The sequence below is a fragment of the Petromyzon marinus genome, chromosome 11 (assembly GCF_048934315.1).
Source record: "Petromyzon marinus isolate PM22_M1 ecotype Great Lakes invasive population chromosome 11, UKy_Petmar_22M1.pri1.0, whole genome shotgun sequence".
NCBI classification, from domain to species: domain Eukaryota; kingdom Metazoa; phylum Chordata; class Hyperoartia; order Petromyzontiformes; family Petromyzontidae; genus Petromyzon; species Petromyzon marinus.
In genome coordinates this window covers 1,020,093-1,044,870 of record NC_133677.1, presented here as the reverse complement: position 1 = coordinate 1,044,870, position 24,778 = coordinate 1,020,093, and the positions used below count along the sequence as shown (strand labels likewise).

The window sequence follows — 24,778 nt, the reverse complement described above, 5'->3', positions numbered from 1 at the left end:
AGAGGTGCGGGATTCAAACGAAACATCTCGAGATTTGCGCACTCGTGTTGGTGATGGTGAAGATGGTGGTAACGAAGGTGCGTTAGAGGTGATTATGGGGATAATGAATGTGGTCATATAAAGTTTGGCTTAATGGCATGACGAACATAGTGATTGAGGTGGTGCCGATGATGGGGATGGTGGTGTAGGCGGTGTTCATGACATGGATGGTGGTGCCGGTGTTGACAATCATGGCCGTGGTGAGATTCTCCACAATGCTGGAACACAAGCGGGCATAGCCACCGCCGCCCGACGGAGTGGAAGAGGTTTGGATGTTTGTGCGAGTGTGGGTGATGATGAGATGAAGGTGCTTGATGAGATTGTAACGATGATTAAATTACGATTATGGGTGATGTGATGTAGGTAGTGATGGTAGATCAGCTGTCCATCCCATAAAGAACGGCTCGAGTCACGGGGAGTCAAATCAGGTAATTTATTTGGGAGGTACACGGCCCGGGGTCACGGAACATGGGAACAGCACGGGGGGCCAGGGAGTACGCGGTGGGGGAGAGGGGGGAGGACACGGGTTCAGAGGGGACAGGGGGAACGTATAACCACTTCCCAGACCCCGCCAACTTCACTCCCAGAGTGAATCCCAACCGCAGGCCGGATCCCCAAATTGCAGGTCTGAATTTCTCACAACATTTTCCTGGAATAAGGTGCGCGTGTGGTAGCAACCACAGCCACATCGATAGGTTTACTGGATGTGGTGTGCCGGGAGGGATGTCACCCGATGTTAAAGACTCGGATCTTGGCATCACCCTCCCGTGTCGGTCTGTGCTCAAGGTTCAATAGAACTCCGCAAACGAAAAAAAAACACTGAAAAATGCGACAAAGTAGACGCGGCGGAACATTCAGGAGGCAAGAGGCCCTAAAGGCAAACCTCCACTCGGGGTTTGCAGCAGCAGGGAGCTCGTGTCGAGCCGCTCCCCTTGAGACGTCCTCCTGTGAGCACAGCCCAGGTTTCAGAGCCCATAGGGGTCAGTGGGCTATACTAGCACATGCCAACTGCACACGATGACCAGGTGATACCCCAAACAACCGCCAAACGCTTTTCATTGGGGTGGGGGGGGGGGCAATTAGCCCCCAGCACGAGCCCAATCCTTTAAGTTTCACAGCCCCGCAGTTGTAGTCCTGTCTGCGGCGACCCCCCCCCCACCCCCCCAGTTCTAATTCCACCTCCAACGCTTTGCTAGGACACCCACTTTAACTTGGTGTTCGTTATCAGTTTGAAAGTTCATATCGCCTGCGACCCTCACCCCCTTGTCCCCTTGGCGAGGGTTTGGGGGTCTGGACCAAGGGCGTGGGGACGACGTCACGCGGTATCCCTCGCCCAGGGGGGACGCGGGAAATTTGGGACTTGGTGATACGGGGGGGGGGGGGGGGGGTCGTGAACATAGCGACCTGTGGGGACAGTTGAACTCTCAGAAGGGGATGTGGGGACCCCCGGAAACGGGCGCTCTGCTCACAGAGATCCCCACCCTCCCCGGGCAGCGGCGAATACTGACGCAGCCGCAACGACAGAATAAATAATAGGGGAGAGGCCTCACCGCCTCACTCGGCCCAAGTCCAGTGGCACAGACACAGGGACCCAGGATCTCGGAACCCAGGTATCTGTGTTACACAGGGCCCTGAACTCAAAGAGCCATGACTCAGGACGCTGGGGTTGAGAACCACAGGGCTCAGAACTCCAGGACTCAAAACTCCAGGACCCGAGGGGACCATGGACTCAAAATCCATGACGCAGGACCCAAGGCTCTAAACTCAGGACCTAGGGGTTAGAACCCAGGGACTTGGGAGCGAATATTCAATGATCTAGACCACCTTGGGATCCCGTACTTAAAATCCATGACGCAGGACCCCATGGGGCTCGAATAATTCATTGATCGTAGCGAGGCGGTGTGGCCACATGGGGGAGTGGTGGATAATTTCACAAGAGGCTATAATCAAAAACAGACTCATCGCAACACGCTAGTTATGAACAGGCAACGTAAAGCACCGCCCTTCGTACACACATCAGTCAGGACCAAGCGCTAATGCTGGGGAATGAAGGGGATATTGGCGGTGGGGGAGCGGGGATCACGGGAGTATGGCAGGAAGGGAGAGGGAGGGAGGAGAGAGAGGGAGGGAAGGGAGAGGTATTGGGCCGAAAGGGGTGGAGAGAACGGGGGTACATACACCTTCACTCAGGAGGGGGGTAGAGGCAGGCAAGGAGCGAGTGCTTAAACTGTGAAATATAAAGAAGCTTGAATCTGTCACATTCTTAACAAGTCTATGAAATCGCACTCGGCAGCAAGGTCAATGATTAATGAACAAGGTGAGGGAGCAATTCATTCTCAAAGGTCATGTTCCTTTTAATGACTACCTACTGGTGTGTTCTGTATGTATATTATGTACACGGTGTGTATTGTGTGTGCTGTGTGCTGGGCTGTGTATAAACACAGCGGCAGACACACATTGAGACACACACATACAAATACAAACATGCACAGACCTACACAAAGACGCACGCATATACAGACACACACTCTCTTGGGACACGTACACACACACACCCAAACATACGCACATGTGAGTACAGTAAACATCGAGCATGCACGCACACTGGATCCATACTATACTCACGCGCGCGCACACACACACACAGGCATCTGTGTGTGTTGTTAAAGCAGCTTGATATATTCTCACTCATTGACACACGTTAGCCGCCTCCTCCTCCTCTTGCAAGTCTCGGTCGCGGTTATGACGACGACGACGCTTGTTAACCCACGACAGCCTCACGGACCCTCAAGACTTTTTTTTAAAGAGGGTCCTGCCATTCTATTTTTTCACAGCAGAGAGGGGGCGATGTTGCTGCTGCTGCTGCTGTTACTGCTGCCGTGTGATCTCAATTGAATAATTCTGCAGGGAGCTTTTGCAGCAATGGGATGTTTTGACCAATACCGGTAATTGCCAAAAAGGTTAAAACATATTCTTATATTTTGATACTGGCAAGAAACGTCCCATGTTATACCAGTTACACTGTTGGGGGTTCTTTTGTTGCAATGGGAGGACATTGAAGAACCCCGAGGAAAGGGAGAACCAAGGGGAGGACGTACGACATCCACACAGAAAGGGGGGCACCCAAGTCGGGACTCAAACTCGGGTGATTCTTGCTGTGAGGCATGGCACCACTGCGCGGAGACTCTCTTTTAACTTAACATTATTTTCCGAACCGATACCAATTCAGCCACGTGTATTTAACTGCCGAATCTACCCTGCGTGTGCGCACCCGCCGTGTACACAGCATGCACACGACGTGTACGCGTGCGTGTGCGCGTACACAGCATCCACACGACGTGTACGCGTGCGCGTACACAGCATCCACACGACGTGTACGCGTGCGTGCACGCGTGCGTGTACACAGCATGCACACGACGTGTACGCGTGCGTGTACACAGCGTGCACACGACGTGTACGCGTGCGTGTACACAGCATCCACACGACGTGTACGCGTGCGTGTACGCGTGCGTGTACACAGCATGCACACGACGTGTACGCGTGCGTGTACACAGCGTGCACACGACGTGTACGCGTGCGTGTACACAGCATCCACACGACGTGTACGCGTGCGTGTACGCGTGCGTGTCAAGATTAACGACGAACGTCCCCCACCAAGCCTCGCAGACCACGGGAGGGGGTGGGGGGGCAAGTGCTGCGTATGTCAGCGAGCACCTCGTGAGGCCAGCATGACACACGGGGAGGAGGAGAAGGAGGAGGAGTTGTTGTGGTTACCGCCTCGCCTCCCCACTCCCCAGTCGCTGCCGCACCGAGGACTCCGTTTTAAGAATGAGTCGACCAAGAGGAGGCGGCAGCTCAGGACAGGTTCAGATATCACGTGGTACCGACGATCGTGTGTAGTGTCAGCCCTGTTGTGTCTCACCGTAACAACCCCTCGAGTGTCTTTGTCTTTGTAAACGCGTGTCTATATATTTATGATTGTCCGTATGTTTACGTGTCTGCATAGACATGTCTTTGTTACATCTGTGCTTATGTTTATGCGTGAGTTTGTGTGTGTCTGCGTACTAGGTATGTCTACGTGTATTCGGCTATGTGTCTGTGTGTCCATCTCTCTGTGTTCACCTAAGTGCGTAATTTGTGCACGTGTGTACGTGTTTATGTATTGTGTATTCGCCTGTGTCTGTGCGTGTGTATGTGTGTCTTTGTAGTAATTAACCTCAGCGTGGGAAGGTGACCTCAAGGGTCATAGGGCAGGGTGTCCCATCCCGCAAACTCGTCCTTGTACAGTGAAACGTCCACCCTGATGACGTGATGAGCAACCCATCGGCAGGAACTCACTCGCTCACTCAGTAACCCCCCCCCCCGCCACTCGTCCCTCACCGCGTCGTTCCCGTGCTGTCCTGGCGTGACTTGGGCTCCAACTACCCGAAGCCTGACAATGACCTCCGCCATTTCCACCACAGCGGCTTGTGTTCCATCGCACTCCGTCTCATTCCGTCTCATTCCATTCCACCCACAATTGCAAGCGCCGAGTTTGAGGGTTAACGGACACCCGACTCGACTGGCAACCGGCCCCGACCTCCGACCCTCCTCATAATTTTCACCCACCGCCGACTTTTCTGGCAATGCCACAATTCCTGACCTACTCATAACTCTTGACCTGTGACCTCCCTCCCAATGGGCGATAGTGCTGGCTCGTGGTGCTGGAGAAAAGAGGGCTGGGTGGGGGGGGGGGCGGTTCGCGAAGAGAGGCTGAAGCACAGCCGCCCCTCGCTCGTTTCCACCGAGGGCGCTGTTCATCGTGGTGCGGGCACGGTGGGGCGAGGTGGGGAGCGGTTTTAGCGCCCCACAAACGCCGGAAATGGACGAGCAACTTCTTCGCCCCTCATCGCCCCCGCCGCCATCGTCACTCATCATCGTCGCCGCCGCCGTCGTCGTCACTCGTCCTCTTCGTCCTCCTCCTCCCCGTCCGACAGCGCCCCCCCCGGGCCGCGGGGCTGCAGGTGCCTGTAGCGCTCGAGCCACTTGTCCAGCATCTGCGTGACGAGCGGGTGGCGGCGCCGCGACACGCGCTGCCGTGCCACCAGGATGCCGCCCTCCGTCACGCAGCAGTCCAGCCAGTGCCGCAGCAGCCGCTCCTGGTTTTCCTCGCTGCCGATCTGCGGGACGGAAGAGCGGAATGGAGGAGAAAGAGGAAGGGAGGGAGGAAGGAGGGGGAAGAAGGAAAGGGGTTTAGCGCCAGTCTAAACTACTAAACCATTTTTTTATTTTACCATGTAAGGCCCAATGAGCTGTATAGCTCTTATTAAGTGACCTGGCCACAAATGACAGCTCAACCACGTGGCTTATCACGTGGAAATTTACTACAGCAGTCAAATACTCTAAACAAGTGATGTTGATTCTCTATGTGGAGGGACTAACCGGAGGACCTGGAGAACAATCCATGCCACCACGGGGAGAACGTGCAAACATTCTGCAGCACCAGCGAGAGACCACTGAAATGTGAGACAATTTTTACCTCGTAGAATTTTCACCCCGGGGTGAAAATACAAAATATGATTTGAACCCCTGGGTATAAACGCATTGGGTCAAGATATTGTGCAGGGTCAGAGCAACAGTTAAGAGATCGGGTGCCTACCCAGGGTTTCTTACAGCCTACGTGTCAAACCGACTCCTGTCCACATGAAGCAGTCGACTGTATCGCCCGAGAACGGTTGCGCCAACAGCAAACGTACGCAGCGACTCCCGCGGCGTCCGACGTCTCTCACCTCGCAGGCCGACAGGAAGTGCACGGGCAGCAGCTTGCGCTCGCTGTCCACCAGCGGCAGGAAGGTCACGGTGCCTTCATCCTCGCCGCCGCCACCGCCGCCGCCGCCACCGCCGCCGATGTTGGCGCCGGCGCCGGGGCTCGCGTAGCCCTCGCTCTCCATGGGCACCAGCGCCGAGAAGTGACCGCGCGTGTAGCCCAGCGCGATGGGCGACTTCCAGCAGAAGCTCGCCTCCCACAGCACGGGCAGGTACACGCCTGCGCACGCACGCACGCAGGCACACGCGCGCGCTCCCTCGTACATCGCGTGCGTCGCTGGGAGCTCACTCGGCGCGCTCGTACACGCGTACACGTGTTGGGCAGGGATCATGCGCTGGGTGTGGAAGTGATGTCGGGTGTACGTGACGTGACGTGGACGATTTAGACACGTGCAGGGTGTACGGGGTGTTGATGGGGTACGGGGTGTTGATGGGGTGCGGGGTGTGCATGGTGTGTGCGGGGTGTGCATGGTGTGTGCGGGGTGTGCATGGTGTGTGCGGGGTGTGCATGGTGTGTGCGGGGTGTGCATGGTGTGTGCGGGGTGTGCATGGTGTGTGCGGGGTGTGCATGGTGTGTGCGGGGTGTGTGGGTGGTGAATGTGGGACCTTGGAAGCGAGCGTATCCCAGCGTCTCCCCGCGGAAGCTCTTGTAAAACTTGACTCCGTAGACGATGATGGGACGACGCAGCACGTGGGCGAGCACAAAAATGTGCGTGTGCTCCAGGCTGGAGCCCGGCTGTATCCACACAAAGACAAAGATCCACCATGTAGCTTTTCACAGACTGTTGGGACAAGTGTTGTAAGCGAGCAACTGTGAAGGCAGGTAAGGCACACGAGGGAGTGGGTGGTTAGCACCACGCCTGGCTGACTTTGTCCCCCTCAATTGAGGCTGAGTCGACTTAAGAGAGGCCCAGAACTGGTTCTGATAATCATCACTGATTTTGGCCATAAGCAGGAATCGAATTTGGGTCATCGTATTCAAAGCGCAGCTCACATGTGAACCGTAGCACACGGTGACACGCACAGTGTCGCACAACACTGACTGTTGGAGCAAGAGCTGCAGCGCTTAGCTTTGCTATGAACGTGGTGACCGAGTTTGATTCCCAGCCACGGCCAACATCAGTGACGAGCGATATCTGAACCGATCCTAGGAGCCACATCCCCAACCCGCACTGGCAAAGTACGGTCAAACAACCCCCCCCCCCCCCCCCCACCATGGTCGACATCGTGCCGTGGATGAACCAGGGGCTGCGAGTTTAATTTGCCGCTTCGAGCGACGGGCAGCCCCCTCCTACCGGACGGTGAACCGAACCCGCGGGAAAGTAAACGAGACGCGCACGGACCACGCGCCGGCAATTTTCCCCAATTTGCGTAAATCAGACGCGTCATTAAAATTAGCATAATACGAGCAGGCCCGGGGCCTCATTAGCGCCTCGTTAAAGCGCGATTTATTGCGTTAAGCAGGCGCGCTCCTCCACTGCTGAGCGGTAATTGCAATCGGTTAATGTCTCCGATAAAAACGGAAGGGGAGTAAACACTCCTTTCGCGAGCGATAAAATTAGGCGAGCCATGCCGAGAAGTGTCGACGGCGCACAAAGCAACACGCGCTTCCGCAAACACACCGGCACGCCAACACTCGAAAACACAAAGACAAAGATCCCCCGTGTAGCCTTAACAGATTGTCGGGGCAAGTGCTGTTAGCGAGCACCTATGAAGGCCGGCGCTGCAGACGAGGGGGTGGGTGGCCAGCACCACTCCCGACCGCACAAAGACACACATTGACATACCCGCATACAACCACATTAACACACACGAACACAGGCCGGACCGGCACCGTGTGCGGGCTGCCCAGGCGTGCAGGCCTTGCTAGGCTGCCGTGGTACACACCACAGGAGGGCGCTGGTGGCCAAGTGCTGCCCCCCTAACGGTCTGAACCAGAGGTCACTGGAAGGACATCGGGAGTAGATCTGTGGTGCCCACTTCCACGGGACGTTCTCCAACACATAGGGTTGGCGCTGCTCTCCTCCGTGTGGACTTCTCGCCGAGTGACGTTGGCGCCGATTGCGTAATTGGGATGGAATTGAGGATGAACTTAGGGTTCGTTTTTACGTTCCAGATCACAGGAGAACACGGCGCCCGCATTAAGCACCCATCTCAGCTGCCGCAAAGGCGGTGTGGCCAGCCTGAGGCCAACCCGGTGTGGCCTCGAGTTGGGCACGACCGGCACGCCCCAGGACTGACCTGGCTGGCGAGCGAGAGGATGAAGGCCCAGTCCTCCTGCCACTGCTCCTCCCTGAGGGAGAAGTGGAGGCCGAAGCTCTGTGATGACCAGGACTCCCACTCCTTCCAACGGGTGTAGAACCTTCAAACGGCACACACCGCACACACCGCCTGATTGCGACACCCACGCGAATGCTGCTGCTTTCCTGCGACACCCTCCAAACAGCGTAATCTCGTCGTCATCGCTGTCATCATTACGTGGTTCCCCGTAGCCCAAGTCGCCGATGTGCATTTGGTTTTCGTGGTGTATTCACGGATACACTGCATTACCCCACGCACACTATCTTATACCATACTGCAGCACACCACACACACACCACACATTAACCACACCACACACAGCGCACACACACAAAAAGGTCCCCCGTATAGCCTTAGCAGACTGTTGGGGCAAGTGCTGTTTGCGAGAACCCATAAGCCGGCATGGCCTATATTGGTTCTCGCCACTTTTGTCTCCCCAGCAGCGATGTTTACATACGGCACCAGGTACTCATTTGAGGCCGAGTCGACCTAGGGGAGGCCCAGGACCGGTTCAGATAATCGTCATTGGTGTTGGCCGTGAGCGGGAATCGAACTCGGGTCACCGGGTTCATAGTGCAGCGAGCTAACCACGACACTACCAGTTGAACACCTATTAGGCTTTCATGACCAATGTTATCATAAAGGTTTTTGGGTTACATCGCGTAAGTATAGATGTGTCGTAACCCTCCACCACCCGACACAGCCAATTAGTAAGGGATTTGTCACGTAAACAAAACGCCAATTAGTTACTAGTATAGTGTAGTGTATGGTGTAGTGTATAATAGTGTAGTATATTGTAGTGTATAGTAGTGTAGTGTATAGTAGTGTAGTGTATGGTGTAGTGTAGTGTGTAGTATATGGTGTAGTGTATAGTGTAGTTACTATTTCAGCCCACCGGTGTGTAGGAGAGTAAATCCACAACTTTTACAATTTGAGTAGTACAACGTTTCGCTGGTAATTACATCAACCAGCATCATCGGGCGTTTGCCAGAATAGTGAACCCATCCACCTTCTTCCGGTCTTAAATAGACCAAGACGACATCATCACTGAACCCAATCTGGTGATTTAATTAAACAAAAGGAAGGAGCAGCAATGGGCTCTTCTTTGTCTCCTGCTATAGCGAATCTCTACATAGGAGACTTTGAAGTAAGAGCTCTTGCTACAAGTACATTAAAACATATTTTGTGTTTAGATATGTAGATGACACTTTGGTTGTCTGGCCACATGGTAAAAATACACTTAATTAATTTATCAATCATCCCAATTCACAAAACTCGGCCATCCAGTTCACCATGGAAATGGAGGTGAACAACACACTCCCTTTCCTGGATATTTTGCCTGGACGTGGCCTAAATGGTAAAAGAACACCACACAGCGTTTACTTAAAGGGAACGCACACATCAAGATGCTCATACATCGGGCTAAAACAGTGTCAGATGGTGAAAGTCTGAGGAGAGAGATTAAACATGTGAAAGAAGCTTTACGATTGAATGGCTACAATAATGCTCAAATTAACAGAGCATTGAATGCCAAACCAAGATCGAACAGCAATACTGCTGAAAGCGATCAGGTTATTAAAACGATTAAAATACCATATATCGCGGGAGTGACTGACAAAATAGTTCCGAGTTTTGGAAAAGAAAAAAAATCGATGTAAGATTTGGCACGGTACACAAAATAAAAAAACGAGTATCTTGTACTAAACATTAATTGCCTAAGTAATCAACATCGGATTAATTGCCTACTTGGCAGATACTATATTGGACAGACGGGACGTAACATTAGCGTAAGACTAAAATAACACCAAAGAAATATTAAATACTCTCAAACACAACTGTCGGCAGTTGCAGAACATGCTTACCAACAAGGACACTCAATTGATCTTGATAACGTTGAAGTGTTATGTAAAACGAATTATTACTGGTCAAGACTAATTCGAGAATCCATTGAAATTGAGAGAAATGCAAATAATTTCACCGCTCTGACAGCTACAGGCTTAGTGCGGCCTGGAAGCGTATTATTAAGTAATACATCTTACAATTACAATTCCTTATAGAGGAAACACATACTAATTAACTGTTTACTAATCTATTATAAAATTACAATAACCATCCCCTCCTCTGATTTCTGCACCTGATGGGCTCATCTTGCTCTATTTTTAGCAAATCGTCCGATGATGCTGGTTGTGATTACCAGCGAAACGTCAAACTACTCAAATTGTAAATGTTGTGGATTTACACTCCAAGTAGTAACTAATTGGCGTTTTGTTTACATGACAAATCCCTTACTAATTGGCTGTGTCGGGTGGTGGAGGGTTCCGACACATTGATACTTACGCGATCAAACCCAAAAACCTTTATGATGAACACTACACTACACACGCACAGCGCGAGCGCGCGCACACGTGAGCCACTCTCTCACCAGTGGGAGCAGTCGTGGAGGCTGTCGCGCAGCGCGCTGCGAAGCACGCAGTCCTTGTCGTCGATGCCCCACGTCGCCTGCAGCACCGAGTCGAGGAGGCAGTCCCCGGCCGTGCGGTTCCACAGCGCGTACAGACGCGACTCGAGACGCTCGCTCAGCTCCAGCGACCAGTTGATGATGGGAGACTCCTCCTCCAGCTCTGCGTGCCCACGGGTCGGGACGGACGGCGGGGTCGGGGGGGGGGGGGGTAGGTCGGGAGGTCGGGGTTAGGGCCGCCGTTAGGGCCGCCGTTGACCCGCGACCTCGCGGGCACGGCTGTCCGGGTTGGTTCGTGTGCCGAGCCTTTACCACGCACTACTGCCGGGCATCTCCGGGAGTTCAACGCGCAGTTCCCCTTCCACTTTGGGGATGGATAATAATCTTATCTTCTTCTTTTCTTAATATTTCACGTTTATTTTGTTTAACCAGGTTAGGACTCGAGAGTGGTGACCTGGGTGACCAAAACGACAAAAGCAATAACAAAAGGAGCATCAACCATCATGTGAGCTCCGGTCATCCTCACAGCGTCTTTCGGCTAGCCATCGAACAAAAACAGTTACTGCTTTTACACGCTTTCAGATGCACTTCTGCGCCCGCCTGGAACACACCTCCTTCCGATAATAGGAAGTGACTGGAGCTATGCATTTTTTTAAAATATAGATTGAAAACTAATTTCGTAAGAACTGCCTTGTGTTTAGTTTGCTGTTCTTCCCCCACACCTCCAAATAGCACGGTTGGCTGCGTACGGTGTGAAAGGAGTTCAACATACATACATGGAAACGACATACAATGATTAAGCGAATAGAAATCAGCACATAACTGCATTCCAAAAAACGCATAAAACAGTGCACAAACCTAAATCAACATCAAATAAATTAATGTTGCATTTATAATGCACCGCTGAAATGCCCCAGAAAAGTAAAACGCCTCATGTGTCACACCCAATCTCAAACATTCGAAGGGCACCCCCAGTGGGAGCTGTCGCTGTGTGACACAAAGTGGTTCAGTGCACGTGGCCTGCCAGCGGCCATGAGTCTGCTGCCACTAGAGGGCGATGGTTGGTCGCGGTATGCGGAATCCCTGGCGAGTGATTTGCGGTTCCACCTTTCGAATTTGGCAAAATGAGGATCGCGACGCCGGCACACAACGGACTACTCTTGGGAATGACGTCACGGGATCCCGAACGTCCACCGAGTTGTTCGCCACCCATCGCCTCATGTCCTGTTCTGGCCTGCACCGTGCATAGGAGCTCTTTAACTGCACTTTCCCCAACAGTCTGCGAGAGGCTATGCGGAGTACTCATTAAGTCTTCCATCACTGTGGTGTTGAGCAAATCATCATCATCTCTGATAACAATGATCATAAGATGTTATTTTATGCTGAGACAGAAAGAGGGACCCACGTAGATTAGAGACCACACGCTGGGCAAAGACGGCATCATTCTGTGGAAGAAAATTGAGTGGGCTGGGGCCGGACACGTCACGGCTAGAAAGGACGACAGGGAGGGAAAGCGCGAGAGAGGACGCCGACTAGCAAGACGGAGCGATGAAATCAGGTCATGGCGCCAGGTGGAGTCGCATCGCAAAATCGTGACAGATGGCAACAGCTTCTTGGGGAGGCCTTCATCCAGCAGTGGATTGACCGTGGCTGCCGGTGATGATTCGATGATGGTGTGAGGCTGCGGAAGGCGGTGTGCTGAATGAAGGTGACCTTGAGCTAACGGCCGTGGCAGGGATTCCCGTGCCGGCTGCGGCGTCTGCCAGTTCAGCGGCATAGCCGTGTGTTCAAACATCTACACACGCGCGCACACACACACACACTAACTCATACACAAACATTCACACATATCTCCACACTCACATTCACACATTCTTATATGCACTAATGCACAGACACATGTACGTTCACATTCACACATACACGATCGTAATACACTCACACTCATAGGTACACACTCGTACTCTTACAAACACACCAATCCACACTTACAAATATAGTACACATGAACACACTCATACAAAGATCACCCGTATAGCCTGAACAGATTGTTGGGGCAAGTGCTGTTAGTGAGCACCTATGAAGGCCGGTACGACACATGAGGGGGTGGGTAGCCAACACCACGCCCGGCTGCCTTTGTCTCCCTAGTGGAGATGTACTACACACCGCACCAGGTACTCATTTGAGGCCGAGTCGACCTAGGGGAGGTCTAGAACCGGTTCAGATAATCGTCACCGGTGTTGGCTATGAGCGGGAACCGAACTCGGGTCTCCGGGTTCATAGCACAGCGCGCTAACCGCTACACTACCGCTCCCCACTCATACAAACACTTACATTTACTCACACGTACATCAACGATCAACACAGGTTCACGAACACTTACGCACCACACAACAACAACAGCTGTCGCTCACCACGAAATGACAGTCAGATCTCCGCAGCACTTGTGCCAGGCGAGGTGAACTTTGAAGACTTTCAACTCGTGCGCACGCACGCACACGTACGCACGTACAGACGCGTACACACGGCTGTACCGTGCTGACGCATCTGTCAATCTGACCCCCACAAGACCAACATTATTGGAGGTGCCCCCCCGCCCCACCATCCCTCCCACCCCAGGCCCCCCACCCGTCTCCCTGGCTCCCGGCCCGCAGGCTGCCCCCCACCCTGGGAGAGACGTTTATGCCACATATGTTTCCTTACATTTGCCGGGTGCGCGAGGCTCGTTAGCGGCGTGGGGTGCCTGGGCATCGCTCTCGCTCGTGCACTTGTGCAAGTGTAATTACGTGTGCAAGCACGTGGGGGTGCGTGCGTGGTACGTGTGCGTGCGTGCGTGTGCACGAGCGAGCGGTAGTGCTGTGGTTAGCGCGCTGCCGTGTGAATCCGGCGACCCGAGTTCAATTCCTGCTCACGACCAATAACAGTGGTGATTATTTGAACTGGACCCGAGCCTCCCCTAGTAGGTGACTCAACCTAAATGTACGGTTGAACTTCTTTCGCACCGTACGTAGCCAACCGCGCTAAATCGGTGGTGCGAGTGGAGGACAACGAACTAAACACAAAAAGCGGTACCTGGTGTGGAGTGGAAAGATCAGGACTCAGGGAGACAATGGTGGCCAGGTAAGGTGTTGGCCACTCATGCCCTCGTGTACTCACTGGCGGAGCCAGTGGAGGGAGGGTGGGGTGGCACGTGCCTCCCCAATGATCAGATCGAAATCCTCATTTCGATCGGATCATTGGGGTTTATTAGTAATAAATCGGCATTTTGCGACCCCCACTGCCACTGTGTAGCATATTATTATGTGCCAGGGACTCTATGAGATGATTGGACAATAGTATGAGTCCATAATTGCCAATCAGTAACGGCAAAGCAGTTATAAGTGACTCACAGAATTGTGCGCAGCTGCGTACACAGCACACGACTTCCCTGAAGGCATTCACCCTCAGCGAGCGCGATGCCGATCACACAACGCGGTTCGAATTCGACCCTCGATCGATGGCTGTGCCATCGTCGCACACGCGTCAAATAAAAAGCAAGGGACGACTCCTTACTTACTAACAACTCCTTACTTACTAACAACTCCTTACTTACTAACAACTCCTTACTTACTAACAACTCCTTACTTACTAACAACTCCTTACTTACTAACTCCTTACTTACTAACAACTCCTTACTTACTAACAACTCCTTACTTACTAACAACTCCTTACTCACTAACAACTCCTTACTCACTAACAACTCCTTACTTACTAACAACTCCTTGCTAACAACTCCTTACTTACTAACAACTCCTTACTTACTAACAACTCCTTGCTCACTAACAACTCCTTACTTACTAACAACTCCTTACTTACTAACAACTTCTTACTTACTAACAACTCCTTACTTACTAACAACTCCTTACTCACTAACAACTCCTTACTTACTAACAACTCCTTACTCACTAACAACTCCTTACTTACTAACAACTCCTTACTTACTAACAACTCCTTACTTACTAACAACTCCTTGCTCACTAACAACTCCTTACTTACTAACAACTCCTTACTTACTAACAACTTCTTACTTACTAGCAACTCCTTACTCACTAACTACTCCTTACTAACTAACAACTCCTTACTCACTAACAACTCCTTACTTACTAACAACTCCTTACTAACAACTTCTTACTCACCAACAACTCCTTACTTACTAACAACTTCTTACTTACTAACAACTCCTCTATCATTTTTCATTGCTGAAGGGGTTGCCCCCCCTACCTGAAAATCCTGGCTCTGCCATTGCGTATACTGTGCTGGCGTTCATAGGTGCCCACTAACAGCACTTACCCAACAGTTTAATAAACATTACATACTCAATCGTTGTTTTTGTGAGCAAAATGGTGTCATTTTGTGTGGAAGCAGGTGGGTGAGTGTCTTTGTTTTTTGTGTATGCGGGTGTGTTTATGTAGTTATTAACATGAATTGATTCTTTTTTGTGCTTTTGGGGGTCCTTGACCCTCAATCATGAGGGATTTTCATGATGGTGGGCAGGCCCGGGTAAAGCTGCGTAGCCAGGAGTCAGAGCCATTCCCTGTTCACCTTGGGGTGCGACAGGAATTTCCTCTGGCCCCTGCATTATGTAACATATTTTATACCACGTAGTTTGAGGAGCTTTCCATGGTTGTACTGAAGGAATTTAAAATTGCTAGATATACAATGGGAGGCTTATCAATGCCTGAGCACAGTCAAGTCATGTCTCCCTCTTGGTCAACCATGTTATGTATGCTGATGGTCTTGTAATTGCTGCACACTCTGAGTTGGGGAATCTATTTCTGAACCTGGAATGTGCCGTGGCAAAGAGGTGGAGACTTACCAACAGCCCCACGAAAACAAAAGCACCTTCCTGGGTATTGTGTCATCAAATACTCCCCTCCGGCCACTAGCCATCAGTGATAGGTTGGTTGTAGAGAGAGTGGAGAAGTTTACGTACCTAGGCTGTGTGCTGATGAGCAGTAAATGTTTCACTCCGAATTAGTCATAACACTGTGTTGAAGCTACCTGGCATGTCGCTCCAGACTAAGCTCCAGGTCTTCTCGGCGACAGTTATGCCCTCCCTTTCCTATGTTTGCGAAGCCTAGACCCCTCTGAAGGAACATCTGCGCTGGTTTGAAACATTCAGGGTGGCTTGCCTACGATCCATACTTGATTTCACCAGGTTGGATTGTATGAGAAGCTCACAGATGCTTGAAATATCTGGACAAAGTCCCGTTGGTGAGTTTCTCCGCCAGGCAAGGCTGTGGTGGATGAGACACGTAGCCTGCATGCCCATCCAATGCATGCCCAAGCAGCTTCTGTTTGGCCAGATAGAGGGTGCTTAACTGGCAGGGCATGGGCAAGGGAAGAGATGGGCTGATACGGTACAGGAGGATCTGTAACCGAGTCGACTTTCTGATCACTGGTACAAGCGGTGTCAAGATCGGCGTCTATGGAGGTGGCTTGTAAAGGACTCTACTTAGCAGTTGGAGGCACCCATCAACAACAACGTAGGGCAGAGGAGTGACGCTCACAACGAGCGAAGCGCCGGGCCGCTAAAACGCAGCAAATTGGTCCCCGGAGGAGCGCAGATGATTCATAAACCAGTCATATCAGTCAGTCAACACAAAATATCTTTGTCTGGTCCCATGACCTCATGCCAGTGAACCTTCCACACTTCACGTGGCCTCAAACTACACCCAAGTGCTGTGGTGACATGGCAGCAACTTAGTGGCCAATGGCAGCTGTTGTTGTGTAATGTGTGAACAGTAGCACAGTGGGTTAGCACAATGCGCTATGAACCCGGTAACCCATGTTCAATTCCCACTGGTGACCAATAACAGCGACGAATATATTTTAACTGGTCCTAGGAATTGCCTAGTAGGTCGCCTCAGCCTTAAAGAAGCACCTGGTGCGGCGTGTAAACATCAGCACTGGCGAGACAAAGGCGGCCGGGCGTGGTTCCGGCAACACCACGTGTGGCTGTGCGCCGTACCGGCCTTCATAGGTGCTCGCTCACTGGCAGCACTGTCCCCAATGGTCTGTTGGGGCTACGTGGGGGATCTTTGTCCTTGTGTGTATACAGTGTCTGTATACACGTGTGTGCTGCAGACACACACACACGTATATACAGTGTCTGTATACACGTGTGTGCTGCAGACACACACACACGTATATACAGTGTTTCTCGATATACGTGTGTGCTGCAGGCACGGGGGGTTTCTGTCAGGCCCTGTGATGTAGCTCAGGAAGCCTGGGGGCTGCGGTCTGTGCCAACACAAACAGCTCCTCCCGTGGGCCAGTGGGCGAGGGAGGGAGGGGGCGGGGGGGTGACGGAGGGGGGGTAAAGCACAGCGGGGGAGGAGGGGTGAAGTGGCGGTGGAAATAGTGGCTCACATCGGCGTACGCCAACACGGCCGCAGTCGCGTCCAGACACTGGGGCCTAAAATAACGCAGCCAGTAGCTCGGCCGCTCGCCCGGCCCCTCGCTCACCCACTCACTCACCTGCTCACTCGCCCGCCGAGGGCACAACACACATTCACCCAGTACACTCACAGAGAATATACCACTCACCAAGAACGCACACACTTAGAAATGAAGGTGTGAGAGTGTGGCGAGCGTGTGGTAAGCGTGGGGTGAGAGTTCACCTTTCTGCACGTCGCGGTCCAACAGCTCATCGTAGAGCTTCTCCTGCACGCGTCCGGGCAGCTCCTCGATCTCTGCAGCCACGGCAACCACAACCACACAACCGCTTACCACAATCACCAGCACCTACCACCATCGCATAAACATCTACCCAGCTAACCACCACCACACATACCAAAGCTAACCACCACCACATACACAGCTAAAAACCACATGGCGTAAACCCCACACCACAAAACATACTCCGCCTTCACGCATACCACACACCGCATCACGCCACGCACCACACACCACACACCGCATTTCACCGCGCACCACACAATGCATCACGCCGCACACCACAGAGCGCAGCACATCAAACGCCTCACAACACACGTGGCACCCCGTCTCGCACACCGTGGCTCACCGGCTGGCAGCGTGAAGGTCAGGAGGTCAGACAGGAAGTGGCAGGGGAAGTCGCCCTTGCGCTGGTGGAGCGACGTGGCAACTTCGCGCCGGATCAGCTCCGTCAGCTCCGGGCACACAAACGCCGGGATCCGTTTGGCCGCGTGCTGGGAGACCTGGGGGCACATGAGAACACAGCACACCTGTGCAGCTCTCACCAGGGACACACAGCATACCTGTGTAGCTCTCACCAGGGACACACAGCACACCTGTGTAGCTCTCACCAGGGACACACAGCACACCTGTGTAGCTCTCACCAGGGACACACAGCACACCTGTGTAGCTCTCACCAGGGACACACAGCACACCTGTGTAGCTCTCACCAGGGACACACAGCACACCTGTGTAGCTCTCACCAGGGACACACAGCACACCTGTGTAGCTCTCACCAGGGACACACAGCACACCTGTGTAGCTCTCACCAGGGACACACAGCACACCTGTGATAGTAACCGTTTCAGTACAGGCGATGGTATCGATGACGGTGAATGTGATACTGAGGGCTCAGTGGCTGCAGAGGTAACATTTGGTGACGGTGATGACATGATGTCCGCGAGGGTGACGGCGATAGGCTTGGTGCAGTCATGGTGGCATTTACAGCAATGGGCTCAGCGTTCATGAGGGCCGGTGATGGTGGCAGCGGCGGCGTTGATGCCTTGGCGTCTCTGGGAAGGTGGGTACTGGCGACCGCGCTGGTGATCGTGCCGGTGATGATTGTGAGGGATGTGCTCGGCGCCGGTGATGGTGCTGGCGATGTCCGTCCCTCGAGAAGGGACGGAGAGGGGATCTGCGCACCTCCGCGAGCAGCATGGCGAGGATGTCCTGCTGCTGGAAGCGGATGGCCAGGTGCACGAGCGTGTGTCCCGTGTCGAAGGCCGAGGGCCGGTTGAGCAGCCGCACCTCGTCTCCCGTGAGCTGGCGCGCGATGTCGCTCCCGCAAGACTTGTACGCCTCCACGGCCGCAAAGTCGCCCTCCACCACGCCTGGGTGATGCACGCAGGGGAGGGGACGCGGGGCCGCACGGGGGTCACGGGGACACCACACAGGAGGGTCCCACGGGGACCAGAGACAACTTGAACTCTGTTGTCAAACTGTTGAGCAATGCGGAGCGTCAATACACGGGCACGTGGAGTCACGGAGGCACACTGGTACGTGGAGACAAGGGGTGACGGAGATCGACTCAGCCATTTAGAGACACGGGGAGATGGAAAGAGATACAGGTAAGCGGGGACATGCAGAGAGGTAACGGGATGCATGGCCACACAGACACGAAGCTACACTCAGATACGTGGGGACAGGGACACACACAGAGGCACATAGACACATGGGGCCATACAAAACACAGGGCCCCAAGAGGAAACGCAGGGACAAGAGATGTACACACAGGTACATGCGGCGAGCGGGAGACACAGAAGGGCTCCCAAGGACACGCGGTGGCATACACGGACACACCGGTACCAGAGAACACAGATTACATCTCTTATCATAAACTGTTGAGTAATGGGGAGCCTCAAGGACAGTGGTGGCACAGGCTCAGGAAAAGAAGAGTGGCACTCACACTGCTCTGCTGCTTGCAGCACAGATGAGCGGGCGAGGCACAGGGAGACATGGGGATAAACAAAGAGGTGTAGAGAGCCATGGGGAGAAGCAGGCAGGTGTAGAGACATGGCGAGATGCGCGGTGATGCATGGGGAGATGCAGGGAGGTGCAGGGAGGAACGGGAAGATCTACGTCTGCCCCTGTCTCCCGGGAGCTACTATTTAGGCATTGACCGGCCGAGAACCAATCTGCTGCTGCCGCTGTCGCCACCACAGGACAGATCGTCTTACCCGCCCAGCTCCCCAAAAACAAACGGCAACCCAACTCTAACGCCGAGCAAGGGGCAGGTGCAGAACAACTCCACACAGCCGGCGAAACAACATGCGCAACAGCACGCAGCTGGCTAAACAGCGGGCGCAAACGGCACGCACAGATGGGTCCTAGGGCGACGTCCTCCATCCTCCTTCACCCCCGCCGCACCCGTGCCATTCCCAGCAGTGGCGCAGCGTGGTAGGCATGGGTCCCGGTGCAAGGAATGAAATGAGGAGTTCCATTCCCCCATTCCAATTTCACCCCCCGATTATTCGAATGACCCCACCGCATAGGCTCCCCCTCCAGTATGAGAGACCTAGTGCAGTTGAAGGAACTGCACACTCGAGAGCCAAACCACTGGGTCCTTTGCTAGTCTATAGGTGCAATGATAGCCTGTGGGTTCATTGTTAGCCTATGAGGCTCTATGCGAAGTACCACTCTGTGGGCAAGTCAACGGTGGTTATCCGATGGATAGACTCACCCTCTGCCATAGGAATGTGGAACTTCCACCACTGGCTCAAGGTGTAAATGGAAGAGGAGTAACACCTCAATGCTCATTTGAGCAGGAAATCACTTTGACTGGACTGTGTGAAGCTCGAAGTCTCTACACGGCTCTATGGGTCTCTACATAAGTCTATATATAGGTCATTATGTAAGCCCACGACGGGTTTTAGTGGTGTAGCGTGGTTGGCATTTGCCCTGGTGCAAGGAATGAAATGGGGGGGCCTCTATCCCATTTCCATCCCCCCACCGCCCCAATCTCCATAGTCCGGCGCCTGTACCCTTGCTGCCTTGGGGGCCCTTGTGCAGGTGTGCCACCTGCACACTACTCAATAGCTGCGCCACCGTTTCCCTGCCTCGCCGGGAGGCAAAGCACCGGCCTCCTCTCGCAGTGGCGGCAGTGGCGGCAGTGGCGGCGCTGGCGTTCATCTCTCTAACGAGCTGCTCGTTAACGGTGGTGGGAACGCGGCGCCGAGATCGTGCCATGTGCCGTAGCGCCCGCCCGTGGCGGCAGCGGCGTGTGCGGACTTGCCATTGGCACCCCCCCCCGTCTCACCCCCCCACCCGCAGCCACGCAATGTGCATCGATGTGCAGTTCTTATGCAGGCTTGGCACCAGCCGCTTATTCACAGCACACTGCCATGTACCATCAGTGTGGATGTGCACGCTCAGCACAGGTGTGTACTCGCTGCGCACTGCCATGGAAACTCAGCACACGTGCGTATGCTCTGCACAGGTTCGTACTCGCTGCTGTGCACTGCCATCGACACTCAGCACAGGTGTGTACTTGTCACTCCTCGTGTACTCCAAGTGAGAGCAGAATACTCTCAGCATACATTGAGCACCTTCTTGAACACTCGAAGCACTTTCAGCATTTGCTGTGTACTCCCGGAAACACTGTGTCCTCTCAAAACACGATGTACTCTCAGCACATCGTGTATATCAGTGAAAGATGTACACTCTCTGCACACTCCAAATAATCTCAGCACACTCCATGTACTCTCAGCACACTTGTGTACTTGCTGCTCTACCCCAGGTGTCTAAACCCCATGTGCTCCGTGACAGCTGGACACTCTAAACACACTCCGCGCACTCTCTGCACACACCTGCGTACACTCAACAAAGGTGGGTACTGTCAGCACTCGTCGTGTACACTCTGTACGCATTGTGTACTCTCTGCTCTCTCCGTGTACTATCAGTGCGAGCTGAGTGGTCACTGCTAATCCGAACCGACGCAGGGGTGGCCGGTAAAATCTTGAGCAGCGCGGCTCATCCGAGAATTAATTTCCCTGCTGAGCGTCGCTCTCAGCTACAGTGATGGGAGGGCGAGCAATGGGTGGGGGTGATGGGTGGTGGGGGTTATGGGGGGGGGGGGGATGAAGGATATTGTGAGATGATGGAGGGTGACGGGTAAGGATGAGGGGGTGGTGATATGACATAATGGGGAGAGATGATGGGAGGGGGCAGTGGTCTTAGATAATTATGGATGATGAAGGTCTGGTTTGAGACTGTGGGAGATGGTGGGAGATGACAAAGAGGATGATGGGGATGGAGATGATGGGAGTGATGGGGGGGTGATGTTCAAGGATGATGACATACGATTAATGGAGATTCCCATCGAAACCAGTGTAAACTAAGTAACCTTCAATTCACTTGTTTCATGAAACCGGACACTAGGCTCTAACCCAGACACCAAACTCGGCTACAAAATGGAAATAGGCAGTATGGTGCCCCCCACTGGGACAGGCCGAGGTTGGGAGGGAGGGAGGTGGGGGCTTCGGGGAGGTAGGGAGGAGACGTGGGAGACGCGGGCGCTGCGTTACCCAGGCACGCGTTCAGGAACAGCCAGTCGGTCTTGCGCATGCGGTTCTTGATCTGCTTCAGTCGCTTGAAGTCCGCCTCGCGATCCTCCTTACGGTTATTTCCCACGGCGCCAGCAAACTCTATCCGCGGGACATCCAGCAGCGGAGAGTCCGGATCACGGCGTGACGACGACGGAGACCGCCGCATGCCCGCGCCGCAGCCCCCGCCGCCCGCGCCCACCAGACCGACCACGCCGCCGCCCGTGCCGCCACCGGCGGCACGCCTCCTCGCCCGCTCCTGCTCTATGAGCGCGGCGGCCCTCTCGGCGTCCCTAGCGTCGATGGCCACTCGCTCCGGCTCGACCGCCTCGTAGTTGTTAGGCCGCGGATGCGCGCACACGGAGCACTTGAGCGACTTGGGCCAATTCTCGTAGGTGCAGGTGGCGCACATCCACTTGGGGGAGACGGGGGCGCGGGACGCTGGCGGGGGCGCCGGCGCCGATGGCGGCGGGGCCAGGGCCGGCGGCGCCGCGGCCCGGTTGCGGTCGTTGTTGAGGATCTCCTCCACGTGCTCGGGTGACACGGGCGAGGCCCCGCCGCCGCGACGGTGCCGGGCGACGCACGTGGTGGACGCGCCGGGAGAGTCGCCGGGACTGCCGCCGCGGGGAGACCGCTGCGCGGGATTGGTGGCGGCGACGGTGCGGCAGCCGCCGCGCTGGGTCAGGCACTGGGAGCATCGCGCGGTGCGCTGCCAGTTCATGTACGTGCACGTGGCGCAGCTCCACTTGCCGGCGGAGTCCCCCGTCACGTTACCGCCGCCGTGGCCGGCGAGGCCGCCGTGGCCGCCGAGGCCGCCGAGGCCGCCGAGGCCGCCGCCGCCGCCCACCACGTCGTCAGCGTCCGGGCAAATGATGGGCGTCCCCCCGCTTGGGCCGCCTCCTCCTCCGCCGCTAGGGGAGACGTCGGTCAGCACGCGGCGCCAGCGCCCGTCGTCCGGCGAGCCCGGCGTGCCGGCCTCGGGAGGAGAGATGATGCTGGGGCTGCGTCGGGGTGCGCGGCACATGGTGCACTTGATGGCGGAGGGCCAGTTCTCGTAGGTGCAGTACTCGCAGCCCCACTTCCTCCCACCGTCGGACATGCTGGCGGTGGCGGCTGCGGCGGCGGCGGCTGCGGCGGCACGTACCACGGCGAGGGCGGGCGACCTCCGCGAGCGGAGGGCAGCGGTGACCCCGGGGTGCCGCTCCGATCACCATTCGGCACCGCTGTACGGGGTCACGGGCTGGGCACAGGGTCGCGGGGATAGGTCACGCCGAGATGTGGCCACCGTCACCGCCTCCTCTTCCTCCTCCTCTTCACACCTGCAAAGCGGACACGACAGTGAAAGTTCAACTTATACAAATCTTCTTGAATGCGCCCGATTTCATCAGGTGTCAACAGGTGAGCAGGGTGAGCCTGGTTATAGTATTTAGATTTTGAAGACTATCTGGTGATGTAATGTGTTGGGAGGCTTGGAGCTGCAAACTAGCAGGAAAGATAGCAGTAGAGAAACGGACTGAATCTGAGCGGAGAGTTGAGTGTCATCCCCTCGCATGAGGGGTGGATTTTCTCTGTGTTCTCCGGTTTCCTTTCACATGAAATCAAACACTCATTGATAGAATTGACAAAAAATCCCAGAGGATCCTTCTGAAAAGGATTAATGATACTCGGTATATATTGATATGCTACTACCACACACATTTACACCTGCGGTAGATACTACAACGGTCTCTTCAGGTGTGTTACTGATGAGGTCTTTCCATCTGGATGTGTGCTGGCCGCCGACCCCGTGGCGGCCTTACGAACAGCACTTCCCCAAGTCTGTTGAAGCTATACACGGGGGGATCTTTGTTTGTTTCCACGAGATTTTGGCGAAACCAGACTGGGATCTCAGTGGCACGGGATGCCAGGGGACTTGGGCAGAGCAGGGATGAGGAGGCCAGACCGAGGCGGAGGGGACCCAGGAATGCAGGGACTCAAGGAGACAGGGATCAGAAGGGGTCTAGGGAGACGTGCCAAGGAGCCGGGATCACGGGGAGAAGGGGATCGGGGTCCCAGACACAGGGAACGAGGACCCCGAAGAGACAGGTACACAGGAACCCATTGACTCAAGGAAAGAGGTCCGCAGTAGGCAGGGACCCCGGGACGACAGGGATCCAGGGACATAGAGACCGAGTAAAAACAGGTCACAAGGACACAGAGTGACAGGGATCTGAGGAGACAATGACACGCGGAGACAGGGCTCCAGTTAAATATGGACCCAGGGAGACGGAGCGACATTGACCCAGGCAGACATGAAGCCAGTGAGGTAGAGGAGACAGTAAACAAGAGTTGACAATCAGTAAGGGAGACAGAGCAGGCAGGCAGGCAGCCACATAACGGTACAACGGATGAGACTGGGACTCAGGGAGACAAGAAGACAGAGAGACAAGCAGAGAGAGACAAGCAGAGAGACAGGGACACAGGGACACGGGGACACGGGGACTGGAGGCCGCATCCCTCCCACTGGCCCCTCGTGTTTACAGGCCGGCACCCCGCGCCGCCTGGCACCCAACGGGCCCGAGACCCGGGAGAACTCACCCTTCTCTCCTCCTGCTCCTCCTTCTCCTCCTCCCCGGGAGACGCTCTCGCCTCTCCCCGCTCTCTCCCTTCTCCTCCCTCCCTCCCTCTCTCTCTCCCCTCTCCCACTCCTCGCTCTCCTCTCGCACTCCGCTCTCCTCTCTTCGCGCCGCCCTCAACGCCTGCCCGACATGGCGACCCGTCTCCCCGTGACGTCACCGCGCACGCGCCGTGACATCACGGCGCGCTCCCCCCACCCCCCCCGCGTGTGCGTCGTGACGTCACCGCGCACTGAGTTTGTAAACACAGCAGCGTGGGGGTG

General features: G+C 54.6%; 1 protein-coding gene across 1 annotated transcript; it reads right to left on the bottom strand.

Moving 5' to 3' along the window:
- Positions 1-458: 458 nt before the first annotated feature.
- Positions 459-24,700, bottom strand: ZRANB1 (zinc finger RANBP2-type containing 1). The gene is made up of 10 exons (XM_032952478.2): positions 24,478-24,700; positions 21,883-23,219; positions 18,503-18,690; positions 17,670-17,823; positions 17,266-17,337; positions 10,568-10,766; positions 8,086-8,206; positions 6,451-6,580; positions 5,808-6,064; positions 459-5,198 (listed from the first exon to the last, which is right to left on the bottom strand). Exons 2-10 carry the CDS (start codon positions 22,997-22,999, stop codon positions 4,977-4,979), a joined length of 2,460 nt encoding a protein of 819 aa, XP_032808369.2. The 5' UTR covers positions 23,000-23,219; positions 24,478-24,700; the 3' UTR covers positions 459-4,976.
- Positions 24,701-24,778: the final 78 nt, after the last annotated feature.

What these genes read in the sequence shown, in the direction of transcription:
- ZRANB1 (XM_032952478.2), bottom strand. Translation starts at nt 22,999, where the DNA reads ATGTCCGACGGTGGGAGGAAGTGGGGCTGCGAGTACTGCACCTACGAG. An exon ending in TCGCCATGCTGCTCGCGGAG is followed by an intron (nt 17,824 to 18,502) that starts GTGCGCAGATCC and finishes ATGTGCCCCCAG; the next exon opens with GTCTCCCAGCACGCGGCCAA. An exon ending in GGGATACGCTCGCTTCCAAG is followed by an intron (nt 6,065 to 6,450) that starts GTCCCACATTCA and finishes GTGCGTGCGCAG; the next exon opens with GCGTGTACCTGCCCGTGCTG.